The 24,301-nt window shown below is 39.6% G+C and overlaps 4 protein-coding genes across 11 annotated transcripts in view; 2 read left to right on the forward strand and 2 right to left on the reverse strand.

The window, feature by feature from the left end:
- LOC120456109 (cAMP-specific 3',5'-cyclic phosphodiesterase) overlaps positions 1–22,619 on the reverse strand; it is a 106,834-nt gene extending 84,215 nt beyond the window's left edge. For 4 of the 8 annotated variants that reach the window (XM_039642725.2, XM_039642724.2, XM_039642723.2 and 1 more), the window contains exons 1-3: positions 22,548–22,619; positions 21,200–22,325; positions 20,693–21,083 (exon numbers count right to left, since the gene is read on the reverse strand). In XM_039642725.2, coding sequence (XP_039498659.1) covers positions 20,693–21,083; positions 21,200–22,325; positions 22,548–22,604 — 1,574 coding nt within the window. In that variant the 5' untranslated portion in view covers positions 22,605–22,619. Of the gene's footprint in view, positions 1–8,908; positions 9,130–11,364; positions 11,595–20,692; positions 21,084–21,199; positions 22,326–22,547 lie in introns of those variants that run through there. The other 4 variants (XM_039642729.2, XM_039642726.2, XM_039642727.2 and 1 more) reach the window with 3 other exon arrangements.
- LOC120456117 (protein new-glue 4) lies at positions 14,925–23,426 on the forward strand. Its single transcript, XM_039642745.1, has 2 exons — positions 14,925–15,025; positions 23,190–23,426. The coding sequence occupies exon 2, from the start codon at positions 23,253–23,255 to the stop codon at positions 23,424–23,426; it is 174 nt and encodes a 57-aa protein (XP_039498679.1). The 5' UTR covers positions 14,925–15,025; positions 23,190–23,252.
- On the reverse strand, positions 16,934–17,917 carry LOC120455579 (salivary glue protein Sgs-4). The gene is made up of 2 exons (XM_039641951.1): positions 17,382–17,917; positions 16,934–17,312 (listed from the first exon to the last, which is right to left on the reverse strand). Exons 1-2 carry the CDS (start codon positions 17,915–17,917, stop codon positions 16,934–16,936), a joined length of 915 nt encoding a protein of 304 aa, XP_039497885.1.
- LOC120456113 (pre-intermoult gene 1 protein) lies at positions 18,735–19,199 on the forward strand. Its single transcript, XM_039642740.1, has one exon. It carries the CDS (start codon positions 18,735–18,737, stop codon positions 19,197–19,199), a length of 465 nt encoding a protein of 154 aa, XP_039498674.1.
- Positions 23,427–24,301: the final 875 nt, after the last annotated feature.

A 24,301-nucleotide genomic window follows, 5' to 3' on the forward strand; every position in this document is an offset into this window, starting at 1 on the left:
AGGAAAGTCAACATTTTACAACAAATTTGCGACTTGCTACATTCAACACTGCAACAAACAACAGCAGTATTTATCAAATATTAATATGTATATACATACATATGTGACAAGTAACATTGAACATGAAATATTGAATTTGCAACATTGAATTTGCCACATTGAATGTGCAACAAAGAATTTGCAACATTGAAACATAGGTAACATTCAACGCAAAACATTAAACATATCAAAAGTTATTTTGTATACATTGTAATTTACTTAATTTACATAATTAATGTAATGTAAACAAAATTTCGTCCACCAATACTTATAATTCCCAATCAGTTCTGACTCAATCCTCATCGGATAGCCGCTCTGACAGCTCATAAATCAGTTGACCGGAAGTTATGATGTGATAGTAAAAGTAGTAGTTTGTGTGTCGGTGTGTGTGTTCCAGAGGCCATGAGGATACCCACTCGTCGTCACTCTGGATGCAGTGCATCATGGACCTAGCCAGGTATGTTCCACACTTAGAAGGTAGTTAATTAAATTATATGTTAATGTTCTCGTGTGCTTTGATGCAGGCTACATATTTATTCTCAAAACATATTTAATTAATAAACCTACATATTAAATGATTAAAATAAACATAAAGTTATTCATACATATACATATTGAAATTTTGAGAAAATTGTTTTTCTGTTTTTTGCGACTATTATTATCAGTAATTTGATCACAGCATTCGAAATATTGGTCCAAATATGGAATGTCATACCTCGTTGAGCTCGTAATTAATTTTCCTATCAAACTGTGTTTTCAAAAAAAAAATTCTAATTTTTTCAGATTTTTTTTTTTTTTTTTTTTGCAATTTTGGATGATTTTACAAGTACCCAAAATAGCATTGCAATTTACGTTTTAATTTGTTTATATTTCATAGAGCATATTTACTTATGGGTGCCACCAAAAGGTTGCAAAGTTGGTTGAATCTGGTCAGTGGCTGACTTAATTACATGGACGGTGTGTAATGTTGTTGCCACCGGCAACTCAGTGGCAACTTTTTCATTTTCTATTTTCCATTTGGCACTTTTCACACTGCAACCCTCTCCCCCCTCCCGATAATTCAAAACTTTCGCTTAATTCAATTAGGGCAGGAAAGTTGCACTCGACTTTGTTGCATTTTCAGTACTCGGAATGCTTGTTTGCGGCTAAAACTTAGCAATTATTTGCATCACAAAGTCGAGACTTACGCCTACCACTTGCCATCTCCTGCGTGGGCGTGGCAGAATGCGGAGACAGCTGTAAGGATGCGCCTCATCGATTGATTGAAAGCATAAATAAGGATTTCGGCCCGATTTGTGGTGCTGTGCAATTAAATTGTTTTCCAAAAGGGAAACTTTTTATTTTGCTCGAATAAACTTAATAACTGAAATACCCGATCCTTTAAAGCTTCCAATTGGTTCTCGATTCGTAGATGAAGAAAAGAATGCAATCAGCTCAAGGTGTTGGAGAACAGGCGATGGTGTGTATAAGCACATTGTCAATAATTATTATATTTCACGTAACCATATTTGTAATCTATAACCTGTGAAATGAAAGCAACAACTGTTTATATCTCTCAAAAAATATGCCTATGCATATTGTCAATGCTGACACGTTTCCGATTAGTTTACAATTACTTTATTTAGCTCTTCTTTTTTTTCACAGTCAAGCTGCGATAAGTTTATGGTCTGTGTCCTATAAATCACAATCAAAGTCATGTTAACAAGTTATTTGTACTCGTTGCTTCTTTCGCAGTTGCTTTTTCGTTTTTGGTTTTATTTTTTTTACAGCCCTTATCTGCTTATCAGCTTATTTGGAGAGCAGCCGAAGAAAAAACTGAAACGACGCGGGAAATAATAATAATAATAATAATATGCACATCAACTGGCTATCGCATATAGGCCAAAAATGAGAGGGCGATAACTCTTACTGGATTAGCTGTAGTGCGGCATTATCTCTTCTATAATTCATTTCCAGTTTGGCTTTGGATTTCACTCGGATTTTGTCGCCATAATGCCAAGAGTAAGATCCCTGAAATTGTGTTATTGCTGACACATTTCACATGTTTAGTTTACAGCTCTTTTAATATTTGTTCAAATATTTACTGTACACAATCCAAATTATTAAATATTTTGCAGAATAAAGTCAACTGTACTGCCCTGTTAGTTATTTATATGAAATATTCATTTCTGTTCCCTATCTGCCTTAATAAATGCGTATTTACTTGCAGTTTGCCACTGTAAACTCGGTTGTGTTAACAAAACATCATTTCTGTTGGCTATTCGTTGAATCTCTTTTAAGCGCTATAAAATTGTATTTACCCTACTCTTGTTGCTGTGGTTGGTTTTTCCGCAGAATAAAGTTTTCACAGACCAACTCCAACCTAATTAATTATTATCACAACTTTGTCCAACTCTGCAATATGCATGATACATGTGTATCTTTTCGCATATATCCACCAGCGCAGCTGACCAAAAGCAAAGTTGGCACACAGTCTGTGGTAAGCAAAAACTTTTGCATTCTATTACAGTCTCTGGCTTACGGATGTCGAAAGCTAATCAAAAACTCATTCAAAATTCATACCCAACAGGTAGAAGAAATACATATATATTTATAGGCTGAGTGGAAGCCAAATCAAAATCCAGCCGGCTAAATGGAAAGGGTGGACAAATTTCATCCAGAAAACAAAAGGAATTCAGAGTGGGCAAAACAGAGGGAAAAAGAGCGCTTTCCTTCAGCCATTTGCGAATGTAAAGGTCCCAAGTTTATGCAAAACAGGGACGGCATTAAAATACTTTTAAAGATTTTCTGCACACACCTTTTGCCCCAACATGAAAGTAAGTTATTACAATACAATAATTTTAAAAGCAAACCAAGGCAAACCAATACATTTTTGAATTAAAAATTGAAGGCCGAGATCTCTCGAATAGTGAACTCCTTGACATGAAACATTAATTGAATTCTATTGGAATGCCCGTCGATTGACATCTGAGTTATTGACACATCAACATCGTATTTATTGAGGTTTTAAACGGGCATAACTAGGCTTGTTTCGAATTCAATTAGGACTTTGTGTGCTAAGGTCAACTGCCACATGCAAAAGGGGAAGTCTAAGACTCTAAGGCTAAATTGGAATCTTGATGCGTTGCAAATTGCGTTGCATAAACGCAAATTATTTTGGCCACAAAATCAGGCCACAATTGGTCCAATGTGTGCTCCATGCGACAGCTGTGGTCCGTTTTCATGCTCCCAGGTTCGATTATTAATATCGACTGACAACTGCACATGTTTCTGGACGGGTTTTCTCCCCAAACGATATGATTAGGCGCGGCTGCCCCAATCCAACAGCCCAGAAACCGTGCCCAATCAAAGACCCTTTAATTTGGAATCGACCAGCGGGCACCACTGCCCCAAAAGCCACAAAAATCCAAAACGCGAATCTGGGCGACGAATCCTAATGTAAATTTGATGAACCTGCGTGTGTCGCATTGTCTTTCCACACGTGACCGCCTTCAAAATTGATTTTAAATTGGTGATCAAAAGGAAACAATTGAAAACGAAATAAACGTATTTTAAATAAAGTATAGCGCTACCTTTCGTAATATTAATGTTTCTAATTTAGTTATTTATTAAAACTGGTTCTCAAACAACTTGCAGCCTTTGTGTACTCGAGAAAAATGAATTTGCACACTTTTATGCTGGAAGAACTTTTTTATTTTGGCTTCATTTTCGGTTGTTAATTAATAAAATCGAGACTGAGACCAGTGACATGACCTGCATACCCCACTTTTATTTCTTCTGTTTGTTTTAAGCCACCCAAAAAAAAAAAAAAAGCGAGGAAGGCTAGCCAAATGGGAACGAGGGAATACTGAGGCCCAGCAGCTGGAAAATCGAAAATCGATGGCTCAAGTGGAAAGCGAATCGCTGAGGGGCGATTCTCCAGTACGCGCGGGGGGATGGTGAGGGGGTAGAGGGGGGACATGGCTGGCAGAAAATAAAGAAACTCGAACAATTTTCACGTTGAGAAATCGATGGTGAAGATTCTGTGTTCTGGCTGGGTGTAAAAATCGCCATTGAATAGCAGCTGGAAAATCAAACAATCTAATTCAATTATTTCGTTAATTCGAGCAGATAACAGGTCGTATGCGCAATGTCAGCTAGCAATCAAAACGGAAAACACTCGATAAACATTTGATGGATGGCAAATCTTTATGCAAATTTTTAAGACTTTCTGAATTTTATAAAATGTGGATTCGATTGTAAGCCATATATATTTTAATAACTATTTTTTAAACGTGAAATACACAAACTATTTCTAAGTGGCCAATAAAAAAGGCTCAGAATTGTTTAAAATAAAATGCTGATTATTCGACACAATTTTTTTTTTTGTTAATGACTGTTTATGTTTGGTTATACGCAAAAGATGAAAGCCTTAATTGTTTATAGATGTTTATGTTAGTACTAGAATGTGTAAAAGAAGAAGTGAAAAATCTAGAAAAGTAATTGTAAATATAAAGCTAATTCACAACTTTTTTATTGTGAATAGCTCTGGCAAGTGATTATTTCGCACCAAGATTTATGAAATCTTTAAAACTCTTTAATAAGGGACTTGACTTTTGCCAGCCCAAGTGTAAATGGCATCCATCATGCTAATCGCAACATTTTCCAGTGCCTCTGACCAGTTGACAGAAATTTCGGCCAGAATTTACACCATTAGCCAGAGCCAAAACGGAAGTGGCGTTCGACAATTTGTTAATTTCGATTTGTTCTTGACTTGCGATGCAAATTTGCTCATCGAGGTATGGTACACAGTCCGTTGTTTTGGCCAACGGAAAACAGAAAAAAAACGGCAATTATACATTGAATATGAATGTCAATGATTGATTGAACTTCTCTCCAAGTGGCTCTTATCAACGCATTTGTATTGCTATTTAATTACAAAACTTTTCAACTGATTTGAGGTTAGACAACGGTCTTTGCGAACTTCTCGGTGTGAGGAGTACAACTTAAAAAAAATGCAGAGCTGTAATGAAATTCCCCTGGCGTGCTTAATAATCGCACACAAATAAAAACAACGGAAAGTCGGGGGGAGAAAGGGAAAATAAAGCTGGGGCGAGCGCTGAAATAAGTGTAAATTGAAATATTACGTATACGCACAATTGCACACACACTGAGAGGGCAGAGAAATTGAAAAATTATTTAATTAAGAAACAAGAATACTCTTTTCCAAACGAAAAAGTCCTTTTAGTTTATCGTAAGTATTTATAGTTAGTTGAACAGCCTGTGAGTGTTTTGAAACATAACGTATACGCACCATATACACAATACATTCTTAGATCCAAACAACATTACAAAACAATTCTTTTTCATTTTCCTCAAGTATATACAAATTTTTGTCTTTCCTGTTTTTCTTTTCAATTTTAAAGGGATTTTTATGCCAGCAGTGTACCAAAGAAAATCTGTATGTATTTAATTTGCATTGCAGGAGTTCACACGTTCATCAACTTAAATTGAGAATTTTCTGCTGAAAACCCTATTAAAATGTCACCCAAAACCAGGTTTCCCCGGTCCATAAACCAAGGAATAAAAGCTTAGCATTCCGCGGAGGGTATTTCAAGTTCCCCCCGTCATGTTGACAGAGATTATGTGACAATAAGCTTAGATAATTCATTTGCCAAGGGAAGCACATGAAGCTGCCTCACCAGCACATATCCATGGGATGAAATCAGGGGGGAAAGTGAGAAGGGGAGGGAAAGTGGGCGGCGGGGGGCGGTGGAAATGGGCACTGAACAGAAGCAGCTGTCAATTGTGTAAATATTTTGTGGCAAAAGTACAAATAGAAATGCTGTCGATAAATCGAAGCACATGACTAGCCTTGCATTAACAGCTGCGACTTGTATCGTGGATATCTGTGTGTGTTTCGATGTAAAATGGGTTAGGAGATGGCGAATGGGGGCTTAACTGGGGGGAAAGGGAGTGAAAGTGGGGGGCTACTTAGGGGGGACCTGTCAATTACATTTCAATCAATTGGAGTTCGTGTCGCATGGGAATGGGTATAAATGAAGCATCAAACGGGGAGTGTCTCATCAGCAAAATAGTCAAAGAACGGGTAAAGGATTCAGTGGCTAATGAATGTGTACATAATTATAAAATACGTTTAATATGAGATATGAGTACGAAATGAGCAAAAATCCGAAGTGAATGAATGGGAAATAACTTTAGGTCATTACTTGACGACAATATCAGTAGATATTCTAAAGGAAAATATGTAGAAACTGAACAGCTTTGACAATCAGCTAACAGTAGTACCCGAGCACTCATTGGGCTTTTTAAAAACCCTGAGTTCGCCGATTCTGGCATTCCGTGAGTAATTCATTTGGAAAGCATTTTCATCCAACTGCAAATAAATGAATAGCTTGCTGGTATATTTGCCTTGCAAATGTGATTCATAAAAGCCAAGACGCATAAAGAAGTTCGGATCGAACATTTCCACTTTGTTCCATTTAAATGTAAATTGGAGACACATGTGGTAGCCCCTGGGTTATATCATTTATTTTCCTTTCTGTGCAATTATCCTGTTGTTTTTTGTCGCAGACGTGGATTTTTTTATACAAAATATCCTTAATTTTCCCATTACATTAATAACTATTTTTTCTCTGGTTTAGGCGGAGAGAAAGCAACCCTTTCAGTGAAAGCAGAAATAGTAATAAGTAATCAATATCTAAAGCTAAAGAATCAAATCTAATCGATCTTATTGTCAAGATTTTTATGGGTTCTTTCATATGAATAAGGTAGGTAAATTCCAATGGTTTTCGCAGTCGCAACGTCGCCAGGGAACAGTCACACGTCAATCAGTTTTTGATCGAACTACAGTGGACACCCGGTTATGTCACACGCTCGAATAAACCTCTGCGTTATCTATCTACTGTTTGAATTGTATAATTCTCTTTTTTTTTTGGGGCTTGTGGAGCTCTTGTCCCCGGAATACCTACTTCAAGCCTTAAGTCGTTGGGTCTCTATCGCATTTGGGCTTATCTTATCGACTGGCCAGCGACCACCCCCATCCATCCAACCACCTATCCACCGATCCATTATGAAACATTTCTCATTTCTGTTTCGTGATTAATTTTGAATAAAATTGCCGCGGCGAGGCAATGGCAGAATTAAAAATAAGCTACGCCAATCAGCAAGTGAATAATTTCAAATAAGCGATGCGAAACACATTCGGCGCTGAAAGTCTTCGCTTCCTTATTCTATATTTTTCATTTTTATTGTGCTTTATTCTTGATTAATAAAACAAAAACTGACTTTTGATAAAAAACCCTAAGCCCAATTCAAAAGGAAGCCTTTGAGATGCGGAAACCCTTTCAGGAATGTCAGGTTTTTGGGAAGGCTTCAAGTGTGCTGCAAGATTCAATCTTTCCTCAAATACCAGATACCAGACATTGCAGCAGATGCATTTCTCAGATAGGCCTTCGGGGGGGCGGCGATGCGGTTACCATTGCGAAGGGGCGTGGCAGCGGTATGGTGTGCCTCAAGAGCCTCTCGTAGAGTGGCACATTCAGACGAGTGTATCCGTTCGAATGAGCAGTATATATTCGGCCAATTAAAACGAAGTCTGGCGTCTGGCGTGTGGCCCACAGGCAGATGAGCGTTAATATTGATGAACTGGCAGCAGATACGGCAGCAGATATGGCAGCATAAATGCTTAATTAAATAGTGTAGGACAAAGGAATTTTAAGGATTCAGGATTCAGCATCCTTAAGGAAATTTAACAAATATTAATTACAGCTCTCTTTGCCGTTTGCTTATTAGCCGTTTGCTTTACCTCGACAATAAATATTAATTAAACTAACCATGAATAATGGCTGATTAAAGCGGGGCGAAATAAACACCTGGCCTTAGACTAATTGATTGGTTATTATTTACACTTAACAAACTATATTTGTTTTGAATGCTTTTTCGTATTAATGGTTTTCATTTGCAATTGACCCTTAACCTACAACGAATATTCATTGTTATCCAGATTATGATGCACATTTTATGCAGACATTAATAAAGTTTAACCAAATGTAGGTATAAGTATGACCTTTATAAAACAAACCCTATACTCGTTGTGCCCTTCAAAAACGGTGTAATTCATTTGATTTCCAGCAGCTCCTTGTAAACCGGGGAAATTACGAACAAATGTAGAAAAATCGCCGCCATTAATTATGAATTACTGAGAAGGACTAGTATGTTGAATTAATTGGCGAGTTTCTGTGAAAATTCGCAGCTGCAACTAATCCGTTGAAATGCATTTATTATGCCCAGTCCAGTCCACTCTTGAGAAAATAAATAAATAAAATCACGCTCAACAAGTTTTGGCTTTGTGTTTGGCTTTGTATAAAATAAATTGCAGTGATTCGAAACGAGCAACCCTAAAAAGTCAAACCGTATTTAAATACGCATCCAATCCCGGCAATATTGTGGCCAAAAACCAACGGAGCCTGCCAAAAACAATGTTCCGCCGGCATTCACACAGCTGTGTGAAACACAATAGGTGTGGCGGCAAATCTGATTTAACTATGCCACATGTATATGAGAATTCATTTAAAATTGTAAGAAATGACTTTTATTAATACAGTATACTAATGTGTATTTTTCTTCTTTGCCCAGGAATCGGGGAGTACGACTATTAACTTAAACACAGTTGTATTTTTTGCGCAACATTTGAACCGCAATTTGAATCAAATGTAATCGACTGCAAAATAATATACGCTTCAAGGGGAATATATGTATACATTTATACATGGGCTTGTATATCTGGGTTTTCGGGGAACCAAAAGTATGCGGCAATGAGGCAAGATTGTTTTTCGTATGAAATATTAACTAAATAATTCCAGATTACCTTTTGGGATCGGTGGGTGGTACTGTGTCCTGTGGATCCTGCGGTGGTTCCTTGTGTATTTCGGAGTTTTTTTTTCAGTTTTCTTTGTTTTTTTTGGGGGACTGGGCTGTAAGCCCACCGACTTGACTTACGGCACAATTTGTTTTAATTGCTTTTTAGCCTTAACTTTTTTCTGCCTTTTCTCTTGAATTTCTCGGCGTTTTATGTATTTATCTCTGCTGCTGTGGAAATTAACGCGCAATGCAAACAAAGGGGACATTCAACATTTTCAATATATATTTTACACCTTTGCGACTTTTCGTGTTTATGGTTGCTTTTCTCTTTTTTTGTTTTTTTTTTGGTGAAATACAGTTTTGTCTCGTCCGCAGTTTGGTTTTTGGTTTATTTTTATCGTTTCGTTCGTTTCAGGGCCCAAACGCAACGAAAAAAATAACAAAAAAAATAAATAAAGTACGGGAGCGGGCAGAAGGAGCGGCATATTCATCCACTCGACTGCTCAGTTTTATAAATAAGTTTTGTGTTTTCGGTCTTGTGTTCGCCGCTATTTTGTTGCCAGCGAAATGAATTTTAAGCCCAGCTAACATGGTGATTATGTGACCCCCATCCTTATCCTCATCCACATTCACATCCACATCCTCAGGAATATATCTTCGAGATACGAGATACCAGATACCTCATTGCCATACAGCATTTATTGCACCAGGGAATGCGTTAATTATGCGAGACGAGCACTTAAACAGCAAACCCACAAGCATTTCAATTTTGACGAATTCCTCTGGCTCCCTGTCTGTTTTCATTTATTTTATTATTTTTTTTTTTTTTTTGGGTTTTTCCTTTTTGCTTGAGGCATCTTGGCTTTTATACTGGATTAGCAAAAAACTTTCTTCTTCATAATTCTCTGGGGTGATTTTTTGGGGAATTTGACAGCATCTCTCTGTTTCCTATAGACCAATTTAATATTTATTTAGTTGGGTCTTTTAGCTTAGAGAATATAATATGTTAGAGAAAGCTCCTTTTAGGAGGGCCGATAGGGCACTCAAAATTCGTTCAATTGCAGGTGTGTCCCATTTAGTTTTCTTGTTTTCGTGATCTCGGGGAAGGAAAAGAAAAGACACATTTTTAAATTGTTTTGCCAGCCGCACATAAGTTCGTCAAAATGTGTTAATTTTCATAGCCCATTGTGTGGCACTGTTGTTGCCATCGGGGGCTTTCTATATGGACGACGTCTAATAATTTTGATTGCTGCCAAAAATTCTTAGACAGACGACCGCATTTCGCATTTCGTTCGGCTGACTAAGTGAGGGCAAAGTAAGTGAAATATAATAATAAAGAGAAAAAGACAAAGAATAAAACAACTAAAACAACTAAAACAAATTAAAGAGAAACGACACACAGAAGCTGCCAGAAGTGGACTTCTCAGTTAAAATATGTGTTTTCCCCCTTCAGATTTCACCCTCTGTGGTATCCGGGTATAAATTCGACACATTTTTTATAGAGTTTATGCGTTTATTACGCTAATTGTTGTTGCTGTTTCCGCACGATAGCAAGTGATATCAAAACTTTGACTAGTTTCTTGTCTTTTGTTTGCTTTTTAGCAATTGTGATTTGTTTTTGAGTCATCGAAACTTTTGATCGAAGCTTAAGGGATCAAAGAACTTTCCTTTAGTGCTGGAAAGTGGCAAGCATTCAATGTATATTCTAATTTCGCCTAAGGAGTCTTGGAGCTGAGTTTGCAACTTATGTTACTAAATTTTTTAAATTATAAAAGGTATTTCGGTTTTATAGAGAGATAAGCTATACAGTTTTGTGTATAGAAATGTCTTTATCGTAAGCGAATTATGATTCACAAGGTAAATATCTTGATATGTATAGAAATGTTTAAGAAGTACATCACAGATTTGTATTTCTGTGTTGTGAAATCTCTCTAAATCGCTTTTCTTCCACTGCATTTCCTATTCCTTCCCCATCTACCTCACCCTTTGATCTTCAAACCTTCCTCGGGGAAAGCCGCATTTAGAGATTTTACCTTCAAGTATCGTTAATCACCGAACACTTCTTTTGGTTTTTAACAACAAATACTTGGAGCCGAATAATCAGCGAATCGCGTTTACGAAAACCGATGATAACTATCTCGAAAAGCGATTAATTTTATTTCTTATTTCCATAGGATGGCCATTTATGGCATTTTGTCATTTGGCTATTCTTGATCTGGCTTTAACAAACTCGACGCCCCCGTACTTTTATTATTTGTTTTCCGGAGATACCTTTTTAGGTTTTATGGGGCCCTGCAGCAAGCAGTCTGGTTTAGTTATAGTCCGAGTCTCAAGTCTCAAGTGTTTCTACGGCGATCACTTCACTTCACTTAACAGTTGTGCACTTTGATTTGCTTTTACTATTTTTCGTGTGGTACGGCAATATTTTCGCAATTATTTTGTATTTATTCTTACGATTCTTACATTTTCTCGAGCACTTTGGGTGCACACACTAACAAAAAGTAACACTTGTAAAAAAAAGAAAAACTTTGCTCTTTGCAAATGGAAACGCACTTTGGGGCACAGGGCACACGTGCTGCTGATGTTGCTGCTGCGCTGTTGCGGTTGCCACAGTGATGTTGCTGTTGCTGCTGCTGCTGCCACTGCTGCTGCGATGTTGCGATGTTTTGCTCTTGCCGCTGTGCTGTTGTTGCTGCTCAGACGTCTGATTCGCAACTGGCAACTGGCGACGCGATAAGCCGCTTCCGACGGGCAATCGGCTGCGACACGAACCACCGCACCACCAAACGTGGTGGTGGTTCGATTCAAACTTGTTGCGGACAAGAGCGGGAAACATTACCGATCCGGTGGCCAAAAATTGGCCATTGCAGGCAATGTGTGAGTGAGGGCAATCAAACAAATAAACCAAAGCAAAGCGATGCGATAGTCTAACACAGTAGTGGGACCTAACGATTATATTTTGAGAACTCCAAACTAAATCACGTAGTGTAAAAATCTTTTAATTTTTTCAAGAACTAAAAACTACATGTAAATAACCATATATGTAGATTCCCATTTTTCCATTTAGATAATTACCGGTTTTTTGTATCACTTTGTTTTCATATTTTAAAAGTACATTTTTACTGGTTTCGCTAAGAGTACACAATCTTTTTCCAATTTTTTTCTTTAATTTTCCTGTGCCCTAGCGCACTGTGCCCATTTAAATAGCCCGGGACCGAGCCAACATGTTGTCGGCTGGTTGGTTGGCAATGAACTAGGCTAACATGTTCGCCAGCTGGGCTTTCAAATCACACGGAAAACTCGGAAAAATGGGGGAACAGAGACCAGAAATGCGGCCGAAACTGCAGTTGAAACTGCAAATGGTAATGGGATTCGTGTTATGATGGAGAAGTGCCTCCTAATTCCTGGCCGTGGAAAGGATTCCCCCCGGGCATCGACAGACAACAATGGACGTAACATTGGTTTTGCTTCGCTTTGTGAAGATGGGCAACGCGGCGTATGATTAACGAACTTAGCAAACATTTAGCAGCCGCAGCAGGGAATCTAAAATCAAATAATACAGTTTGCAAGCCACGCAAAAATTGAAAGTGTGTTTGTCACAGCCTCTGGCCGACTTCCGCCTTCAATTTTCCACCTTCCATTATGGAGTTAAAGTTATGCAGTTTGTTTCACCACTCGAAATTGTTTGCCTTCTTTGTTGGCTTACTTTGTTCCTTACATTTCTTTTATTTCCATTTCAATTGAGTTTGTGCAAGTGTTTCGTTTTGTTTAATGGCAATTAACTTGGCCAGTTGGGCTAAGTTTCGTAATGAACTTAAGCTGGCTTGAGCGATTATGCAAGCCTATTGTGATATTTAACATAAGCATAGACACAACGCTCTTTAAATGTGTGAAATCCATAATTCTAGTTCGTTTTGAAAGACAGCGAAAGAAAGTTTTAAAATTGGATAAATTGCACTTGTATATACATATGTACATCGAGCAACACCAATATTTGAGAAAACTATTTACCAGCATCCAAAAAAAAAAATTCTTTGTTGTCATAAAAAAATAACAAAAACCTGAGAATCCAATATGCCAAAAAATTCGTTGTATCTGCTGAGTGAAACCTTGCATGGATCTGTTTTATATGCATAACTTGTCTGATTCGCTTCATCTTCATTGATTGCAATTGCACTTCTGTTGATTGGCTTAGTTATGTTTTAAACAAAGGAAAAATGAATGTTTCACCGTCCCATGCATTATTTAGTTTTTGCAGGCGCAGCAAAATGAACCATTTTTGATATAATTGCTTTCTTTTATGGGTTATATGCACTACTGCATACTCATAAGTAGACGCGGAGGAGGGCGATAGAAAATGCCAGTTAAATTGATTGAACATGTCGAGAAAGGACCTTTAACCCCATCCACGCCTAATTCATTATCCCTGCCTGCCCTCAATTATTGACGGACTGACAGTTCAGCGATGTTCACGTGGGAATCGGGAGAAACGCAAAGGGGCTAGGAAAATTTAAAGCAGAGTCATCGAGTCCCTGATGAACACAGCAAATGCCCTCGTTTTCCTTTTTTGTACGGTAAATGACAAATTTTCACTTAGTACTTTGTGCTTGATAAAGGACACAACAACAACATTGATTGTTGAATAGTTAATAGCTAACCCATATAATAACCATAACCACGTCAAGTTGTTTCTTAAAGTACATGAATAAAACATGGGCTAGCTCTTAAAATTGCAATAAATTGTTTACGCAGATGTGACAACTATTTGTAATTTCGCTTACTTACGATTTATACAGCGCATTATAGATATTAAAATGTTGTCAAAACATGAAAAACTCACCTGAAAGAAAAGAAAGAAAATAATTGCTATTAATTCAGTTGGCGAGGTAACGTACATTCAAGAATTTCTTAAGAAATTCATATGGAATACGAAAAATATATTTTCTCCACCTTCAGACTTCATCACGTATGTAAAGTTATGATAAACAAATAGAAATGGTAGATAATTGAGTCATGAATGATATATTCGCATACTCACAGAAATTTGCATAGAAGTCATGACTTTGCAAATCTTGAAAACGCCCATATTTTATTTGCAAAATTTTTATTTTCATCAGTGCAACGCAAAATTCGTTTTGTAAGTAAACTTGTCTTATATATTTAGAGTGCACGCTTACTGCGTACCCCTACGCTTCAACTTCAAAAAGATTTAAGTATAATTGTTCTTCAGATTAACATAAAACATGAGCAGCAACAATTTCCGGCTGTTGATGCAAGTACACTTTCTCCGTTTACTAAAAGTGCAAGGCAACTGTTAAGTTAGACTTGAACTTGATTTTGTAAAATAATTGTTGGTAGGTGGTGCTACCGACCACAATATCCTGTACTAGCCAAGTTACCTGGCAGCTGACAACCGCAGAGCTCACTGTCCACTCAAAAAGTGGGCACAAACGGAGTAAAATATCCCACACTTGAGCAACCACCCGTGAGTAACCTTTGGTCGAGACCGAGTGGGCATTGGGTACGGGAACAGCAGTGTCTAAAGTATTAGACTTGGATCAAATTGAATGTTTTGAAAACATACTCTTGAATCAAAAGTTCGTTATATTTAACAAACAGAATGTGGTGGATATTGTGGTGCAGATGTGGTGCATATTGACTGAAATTGTAGGAAATACAAAACTATTTTTTAGCATCTCACAAGCAAGCATTTTGTTAGATTTAGCTTAAAGATGACACGAAAATTATAGATTTATTTGTGGTATTCCCAAAGTTCTATACTCCTATTTATTCGCACACAACTGTGTACCATTTCCAGGCAAGATTCTATTTTCCTGACAGGCTTCGTGGTCGACGGCTAAGAAAGGAACCTCGAGCTCTTTAGATATGTCATATTGCAGCCAGAGATGTCAAGTGCAGGGATTGCGCTGAGCTTAAGTATACGGCAAATGTCAAGGGCAACTTCCTTTCGATTCTCGGGAATCGTCAGGGGATCACAGGATATAGTTGGCTATTTGAAAAAACAGCTTCAAAGCCCAGAAGCTTATTATGGGTTGAATTACTTGCTACAAGCGTCTGGTCATGGTGAAAGCTTATTTTGAGTCAAAGTTTTGCTTTCATAATGGTGAGTATTCCAATGCAACTTTTATCAAGCTTTTAAAAAGTTCGTGGCGTTGCTTTTATACTAAAGCTTTTTTTGTACATTTCAAAGATGCAACATGGCGTATACGTGATGTTCCGTTTTGCGGGCAGGATTGTATACGTTATTTGTATATTTATGAGCTTAACTTATTTGAAATACAATATGTTTTATACAAAGTAATTAACGCTTTTTACAGTTATTAATGCACTTAAAGTAATGACAGGCAACAGCACAGAAACGTTTTAAATTTAATTTTTTTAATTATTTGGTAATTTACCCTTTACCCAAATTTACCCTTTTAATAGCATACAATGTTCAATTGCCGAAAAATGACCAACACTCAAGATTTGCTTGTGTATTGATTAATTGCGAGTTATTTTAAGATGGCCAGGCTCGAGGCCTCTCCCATATTTATAAATAATATTCACCCAACACACAACTGCCCACATTTCGCTGAAGTTCAATGACTAGCAACAGCGCAGCTCCACTCAGGCGTGAATTATTGTGAGAGAGCCCATCCCCATCCTAATCCTCAATCCCATTACCAATTCAAAACCCAAACCCAAGACCCATAATGTCACAAAAGAGTTGGATAATGCATGCCTGGGGGTTGGAGGTTGGGGTCATAGGGTTGTGCGCGCAACAGTTGATTGCCATCGGGGAAGATTATGTAAATCAAATTGTAGTAGAAGAATTTGCCATCAAATGGAAGCAATTAAAATGGGGGAAAATTTATGCACGTGTATGCAATTGGGGGTCTTGGCAAAATGCCAAGTCATTATGTGTTTTCGAATCATTGCTTCCTAATTGACATAATACGCACTAGCGTAAAATGGAAAAAAGACATTAAAAAGACTTTACCGGAAGTTTGGTTTAAAATATGTATTTTGTATAACATTTTTTTGAAATATATAGTATTTTTTTTTATTTTCCAAGAGGTATGTAGCTCTCAGGTAACCTAATAGTTGTTTGTTTTTAATGCCATAATTTTAATAAAATTAAAAATATGTTCTTTTGAATTCGAATGGAATGATTGAGTACGAGTCACCTCAAGGGTTCTCTTGTGATAAATTAATACACCATTTTCCACTCACTCGTACACACACAAAGTGCCTACAAGTGCATATGGATGGCCTAGTACACTGCAGGAAAAGGATCAGAGCCTTGCAAATACAACGATTGATTTTCAAAAAAAAGCTAAGGCTTAAGGTTGTAGATAAAAGGTATAACACCTTTTATATTTTGAGGATGTTCTTTCAAAATCTTTTAGTTCTTTGAAAAATTTTCTTTGTGTCCCGTTGACTGCATTGTCAGCAAGTTCATTTCCGCTGTGGCCACACAAAATGGCGTGCAAAATGCAAAAACAATGGGTGCAAGAGAGAGAGAGAGAGAGAGACCCGGCGCCGGCGAGAAAGAGACGCAGATATGTGCTCTCGTTGATGGGCAACATTAACGCACGCGATGTGGGATGTGGATGTGGACATGGTTCCACGGGATCTGTGGGATTGTCAGCATTCAGGGAGTTTGGACAGCGACAATTGCATGTGTAATTTGTGTTTAGTGGGCTGGAAATAAATTACATGCCCCCCTCCCCATCACCACCCCGTTAAGTGGGCCGAACAAAAGAATTTCAGGTGAAACTCTGGAATCCGAAGCAGAAATGGCGAGCGATTCGCACAATAAAGCAGACAATATACGGCTCCACCCTATATTGCAGCCACTAAGGGCCTAGCGTTTCGCTTAAAGTTTCAGGTTCCATTTCTCGCGATTCCCATACAAACGATGTTTTTTTAATACTATTAAAAAAAAGGTTTTTAATTATATTCATATTCAACAACATTTGGAAAAGGTTTGCTGTTAGCAACCTTTTTTCGGTGGCTGTGGCTTCCGTTATTTCTTGGTGGTGGCACATGGTTTCGGCTGCGATTTTCCGGGCTTCTTGGAGGATTCACACGGCTTTGAGCTTGGCTTTGGCTTTGGTTTAGATGTGGCTATTGGTTTTGGATTGGGGTTACATTTGGGTGCAGACTTGCACGGCACTTGAGGCTTCGGTTCTGAGTTGGGGCACTTTGGTGTTAGCAGGTCCTTCAAAATACACCCGATTCCTTCACCACCCGATTCATTTTTCGATCCACATCCCGATCCCGATTTCGTTGCCGGATGATGATGATGATGACGATGAACTATCTTTTTGGTGCATCGGGACGGTGATCGTCTGCTGGTTTTCCTACTCGAACGACACTTGGTTGTCTTCCCACCATGGGGTTGCCTGGTGCGCTTTGTGGTCTTTTCACAGGGAACCGTAGATGGTGCAGCGGTTGGCACAGTGGGGGTGCACTGAGGTGGCACAGTGGTGGGGCATGGAGGTGGCTCAGTTTTGCAAGTTGGTGGCTCAGTCTTGCAAGTTGGTGGCACAGTGGTGCATGGTGGCTCAGTCTTGCAAGTTGGTGCCACAGTGGTGCATGGAGGCTTAGTCTTGCAAGTTGGTGGCACAGTGGTGCATGGAGGCTTAGTCTTGCAGGTTGGTGGTTCAGTCTTGCAAGTTGGTGCCACAGTGGTGCATGGTGGCTCAGTCTTGCAAGTTGGTGCCACAGTGGTGCATGGAGGCTTAGTCTTGCAGGTTGGTGGTTCAGTCTTGCAAGTTGGTGGCACAGTGGTGCATGGAGGCTTAGTCTTGCAAGTTGGTGGCTCAGTCTTGCAAGTTGGTGGCACAGTGGTGCATGGTGGCTCAGTCCTGCAAGTTGGTGGCGTAGTCCTGCAAGCGGGTGGCTCAGTCTTGCAAGTTGGTGGATTGGTATGGCAAGTACATGTGGAACATGGCGGGGTAAGTGCAGCCAACCCGACCAATAACGCAACCAACAATACAAAGCGCATCTTGATTTTGACATCCAATGCCGCTTGATGCTCTTTATATACCCAATGCATTTTGCCATCGACGCATCCAACAATTTAAGATGCACTCAACAAAATTACCAATTACTTTGGTTTAATATGAGGTAACTAAAATTATGTCCAAATATACTTCAGCTAAGGAAAGACTCGTTAAAATTGTTTGCAAATTGTAATTAAAGCCCATTTGTTTTATGAACAAATTGAAATAAATTCAATCCAATATATCCAATCAATAATTATTATAAATATTTTGGGGAGTGTATGGCAGTACGGGTGCCTCGAACTTGTCTTCCACAAATATTTACAGGATAGAAAGGTCTGTTTTCCATTTTTGGCCCGTCGGGTTGTCTTAAACCAACTTAATATGAGCACCAACTTGAGTTTGCTTAACCGCAGCTGTTCGAGTCTTCCATATTGATCGTAGTTTTGTTTTTTTATTTTTTTTGGAAAATAACGAATAACGTGTGCTATTTGTGTGTGCAAAATCAAATTTTGCCCGAATCGTTTTGTGGTAAACATTTTGGTACTTGTGGCGATGGTTAGCATAGGAGAAGATTGTTGCTCATACTTTAAGTTGGATTTCCAGAGTATAAGCCAATTGGCATTTAAGTTCATATTTTAGCATTCAAATGCCGTCAGCAGAGAGACCAATCACCGGCTCTATTGTTTTCAGCGTTTTTTGTTCCGAGCGATTTTATATTTGACTTTATTTTGGCCTTCGCTTGGGTAAATAAAACGTGGTCTAGAGCTTCTACTATAAATTGACATGGCATTTAGTTAGATAGGAGATAGTGTCGAAATGAAGTTGACAAAGTTAATGCTGCTCTTCGTGTGCCTGGGGCTTTTCGTAACCCTGGCGGTGAGTGCCGATACGGACTTGGATTCGGTCGCTGATTCCGATGAGGATACAACCGGATCCACAGCAACCTCAACCGCGGATTCCAGTGCCACGGAGAGTTCCAGTGCATCGGATGATGATACTGGCAGTAGCTCCGATGTGGACGATGGTTCCGCGGATGATTCCGATTCCGATTCCGGATCCGATACGGATGACGACACCGCTACTACAGCTCCAGTGGTAAAGAAGAAAGCCAATAAAAAGAAGGCCAACAACAAGAAACGTGCTAGCAACAACAAGAAGAAGGCCAGCAACAACAGGAAGGCCAGCAACAACAATCGCAAAAGGAGGGCATCCAGCAACAACAAAAAGAAAACATCTAACAACAACAGGCGCAGGAACAACAACGCCAGGAGGCGCGGTTAGAGCGAAAATGGTTGAAGGAACAACAACGTGAGGAATATGTGGATAATAAATATTTTTTTTTCATGATTCAATAATTGATTGGTGCATTGGTCTGATTCGAAAAACACACAAAAAACACTGAATTTTTTTGGGAGATGCTTAAAAAAGCGGTTGGGAAAAAAGGCTAGGAAACCCCATTCGGTTGAAATTAACAAATGCAATCTGGTTGAACGAATCGTGTGGGTAAACACAAAAAGTTCGTGGGAAAAACTATGACTATGCCTTCATTTTAAAGAGATACATATAAAGTGTAACAATTCAGGCAATGCCCTAAACGAAATATTCTGTAAATATTACGTCTGCCAACACAAGCACTTTTCAACAAAGGCAGACATAAAAACCAAAACAAATATGTGTTGCACTCTAAGCGAGAACAAAAGGTGTCCATCGACGAGCTTCAATTTGAAATCACAAAATATTATGGACACAATGCACATAGAATGTGCCGCAAACTAGGCAACAATATTTTTACAACAATGTGTTGTGTGTAGTGGTGTGTTGTGGTGTGTTGTGGTGTGGCGTGGTGTGGTGTGAAGGAAAATGCCTGTCAAAATCTCAACAGGTGTCGATGACTTATCGATGGCTGGCTTTCAAGCTAGAGCCTTCAAACCGTCCACAATCTACTCAATTATCCAGGCTATATAAGTTATTCAGGCTTAACTGACACAAACACACACACACACAAACACACATATACGCACGCACACTTTGGTCCTGGGAAAATGAAAATCAACAGCTTTTCTCCGTTGGCCAACTTCCTGCGGTGACTCAAAGTTTCTGTCACTCTAACTTTTCTAATTCGATTAAGTTGACTAACTGCAAATTGATTTCATTGTAAGTCGCTAATTGGCCGACTTCATTGGCCTAACTTTTAAGTTGGTCCGCTTAAAATTGGTTGCCACTAATCGGTATTGTATGACGCATGGGTCACGTCGGGGTTTTGATACGTTATTTTGGCCAAACAGTTGTACAAACATTGCGAAACAGCGAAATAATTAGTTGGGCTCCGCTCTCCAGGCTCGCCAAAATGTATTTTTTGTTGCGGCTTTCGCTCTAATTCACTTTGCTGACAACCCACTTGAAGGCCGACTGTTTTCTATTCCCCCATTCAAAAAGTTTTTATTGTATTTTAATTCCGTTGATTAAGAGCTTCAAAGGGCTGAGAGTGTATTAAATGCGTGGTAGTTGAAAGGCTTTCTAGTTTTTAATTCTACTTCAATACTTTTAAAATGAAGTAAGCTTTGAATGACAAGCACGAGCATGTATATAATACCATATATAATGTAGACGTGAAATTTATAGCACTACAAGCAGATCATATTCCACTGAAGATACTGATGTTTTCAAAATTTATTGAATATCCTTTTAACACTATCATTAATCATTAAATCACTCTTTTCCTGTTGTAGGCATGTAAACGGGCCCAATTGGGGGTAATATATATCAGTACTCACCGAACGTTGGCCAGAGTGTGACGACGATTCTTGAGGTACCGACTGTGGTACTTCTGCAGGTCGCCGATGGACCCCTGCTCCGCCTGCATCTTGCTGGTGGGCAGTAGCTGCGAGTTGCTGGGGTGCGAGGTGGCGAGGGCGGAGGCAGACGACGAGGTCAGCCGGTGGTGTGCGGCAACGCTGGCGCTGCTGCTGTTCTGGGTGGTGGTCGCGGTGCCGCCGGTGGTGCTGCTTGAGGCCAAGGTCTCGTTCGAGTTGCTGCCGATGACAGTGGTGGCCGATGAGGAGCCACCCGCCGATCCAATGGGCGCAAGGACGATTCGCGACCAGCAGGACTTGTGCGGCTTGCGGAACTTTAGTTTGATGCGCGGCGAGGGCGTCGAGGAGGTACCTATTGGCAATTGAAATATGTACATTAACCACGGCATTAATAAATGACATTTATTGTGGTATGGCAACTAAATTCTCTTCTGTGTAGTTAGCACCCTCTGTTGACCGCCGACCTACCTGCAATGTATTCCTGAGCTTGCTGACCCCCAGTGGGCACTGCACCCGCCGATGACGAAGTGGCCGATGAGTGATGGACGCTTTCGCAGCTGCCACAGTAGCCACTGGCTATGGTGATTGGCGGCGGCAGAGGCTGATTGTCCTTCAGGCTCGACTGGTGTTTAAAGTTGGCCTGATCGGACTCCTCCTCCTCCTTGATATGCGGCAACGGTGAAGTCTGCGGTTGGCAACTGCAACGCTGCTGATTCTGGTTAGGATTTGAGTTCGGATTTTGATTGGGATTGGGATTGGGATTGGAGTTTTGGCCTTGATTTTGCACTACACTCGGGCAGGGATTCGTAGAGGGATTGCTGCCGCTGTACAGAGTGACCTGGCTGAGGATGTTGCCGCTACTGGGCACAAAATGTGGTTGTGATTGCAAGAGTGGTTGCTGCAGCTGCTGCTGCACCACCGCTGTGGGTGAGACACTGGCGTCGCTCAGTGTTTCTGGTTCCGCTCGGCGGGCAACCAGACCGCTGGCCAAACTGGCGGCTGCTATATCCGCCGCACTCAGCTGCTGGTCCAGCTCCTCGTCGACGTCGTTGATCAGGGTCTTTAGGGAGATCGGGGTGGTCACCGATGTGTCAATGGTGTCAGCCAGCGAATGCTTCTTCGTTCCGCCGCCGATGCCGCCGTAAAGATCCAGCTGAGATCCAGATCCAGATCCGGTGCGGTTCAGCAGATCGTCCTCCTCCTTGTTGTTCCGCTCCTGCAAATCGCGCTTTTGCTCCGCGGCCTTATCCAGATTACTATCCTCCGGAATGACCTTGAGCTCGTCCGGCGTCTGGGCTGGTGTTTGGGGCGGACTTGTGGCGGGGGCTGCGGAGCCGCCCCCGCGACAAGGGAGGCAACACCGAAACACTGTGCCACCGAAGCACTTTGTTCTTGCCTTTGATTTCCGCTTGCCACTCCCACTGCCACTCCCGCTGCCACACCCACCGCCGCCGCTGCCACTCCCACCGCCCCCTCCAACGCCGCCACTGGCTGCCAGGCCGTTGGCACTGCAGCTGCCACCTAATTCCTGGCCGTTTCCGGTCCCGCTTCCGCTTCCGTTTCCGGTGCCGTTGCTACTGCCACTGCCGCGATGCTAAAAGTGCAATAAGACCGAATCCAATATCAATACCTTTGTTTTGCTTTTACCATTTTGAAGAGTGGTTTGGTCACAAAATATACAATTATTAAATCAAATGGAAACTTGTTTAATGATTTAATTTACAAGTGTTCTCTTGTATATTTTGTAGCGATAACCAAACTTTTAAAATAAAATAGAGCATATAAACGGCTGTTGTTAATCCTATTTCCCCTCCACCTTGGCCACATTCTTGTTAAGCGAGAAACCCTGCGTAAAACGAGCCAATCGCATCATTCCCACTTCGATTGGGAGCTATCTGTATCGCGAAAACATTATTTTTTATCAAGCCGAGTTCTGTAAGGAAACAAATGAGAAAACAGCGAATTAGAAAAAATCAATAAAGCATAAATACCATATTCCTATATAATATTCAGCAGAAAGTATTTACTTATTTGGCGACAATATTTAACAAAGCCTTTAGTAATGTACATCTAAATATGTACATGTATCCACTTGTTTAACTGCAATTACCTCTCTAATATTTTCCACATGGCATTTTTGATTAACATTCCTTTAGGTTTGACATTCCCCGACGCACTTCTGTGTCAATTAGCGTATGAATTCGCATTTCGACTTGGCCATAAGCTACACGGTCCCCCCCAAAAAGGCCACTTACTTTCCCCCATTTTCGACTTGTTCTCCCGCCTGAAAGTATTCCACCTGGCTGGCTATGCGGATGAAAGTGGGTTAGTCACATATTTGAGCTTGCACAGGGACAGACGCCAGCTGCACAAACTGACCCACATCCTGGCTATGTGGCTATATTACTATACTACTATATATGGCTATATAGCTATATGAAAGCTTTATCCCATTTAGTTTCCCCTTAATTAGTACCTCGTCGGTCATCGGAGAAACCGCTGTTATTTTGGGCGAGAGATAATGGAATGGAAACTGCTGCTGATAGTCCTGCCGTGGCTGCTTGTCTGCAAGGTTTTTTATAAGGTCGAGGACTTTACGGAGCCTGATGTCGTTTACCAAAGCATCGACTATCATCCGGAGGACTACATCGACTCCTTTACCGACTTCCAGAAGCATGACTACTTTCAGTATTGAAAATATGCTAGTGTTTCATTTTTGTTTATTTTTTTGTATGTTAAACAGTCTTCAATAAAGCGTTGTGTATTTTAAATAATTCTTCAGCGAATTTTTCATTAATTCAGTCTGTAATAATCAAATCAGGCAAAAAATTGGAAGGTCATGATGAAAAACATGATTTTGCTTAAGTTTGGTTTGCGTTTAACTGTGCGATTAACTGGAAAAATCTTAAGCTAAGCAACCAAATTGATGACATATTTAAAGGGTAAATATTAACGAATATATTGTATAGAAAAAACCATTATCTTATTATCAGTCTATTAATATTTAAACAGCCTTGTGGAAAAGGTTAAAGTGGTTTTTGACTAGTCTATTAACGTAAATAATTTTTCAGACCAGCTAAATTTATACTGCGCCATAATGCCAAAGCATCTTTGAACAAGTGACTAGAAAGTTCGCATTCATTTTTGCATTAAAATAAAATCGCGCAAAATAAAATCAAATATTTAAACAATTGACAAAAAACCCATTTGCAATGTTCCAAATGGAGTATTCATTTGTAAACGAAAGCAGTTGACCTCGAAAACGAAATCTTTATACTCCAGCAACAGCTTGCCAAATTGTTGCATTGGGATATTTGCTTAGTTCAAACACGAATATTACAACAAACTAAGGTAAACAAATTATGCCAGATATGTACTGCGTTGATCTTTATTTTGGTTTATTCAAGAGAACAATGTGGAGCAATAATACAGAGCCCTTCAGCAGCTTTTTATAGCACACTTTTGCGGGGAGATTGTTTATTGGATCTTTCGTTTTATAAATGAACAAAGTTCCTCACGTTTAAAATGCTTTATACATAAATTTTTCTATATGGAAAATTATATAATTAT

Source organism: Drosophila santomea, chromosome X, assembly GCF_016746245.2.
Source record: "Drosophila santomea strain STO CAGO 1482 chromosome X, Prin_Dsan_1.1, whole genome shotgun sequence".
NCBI classification, from domain to species: domain Eukaryota; kingdom Metazoa; phylum Arthropoda; class Insecta; order Diptera; family Drosophilidae; genus Drosophila; species Drosophila santomea.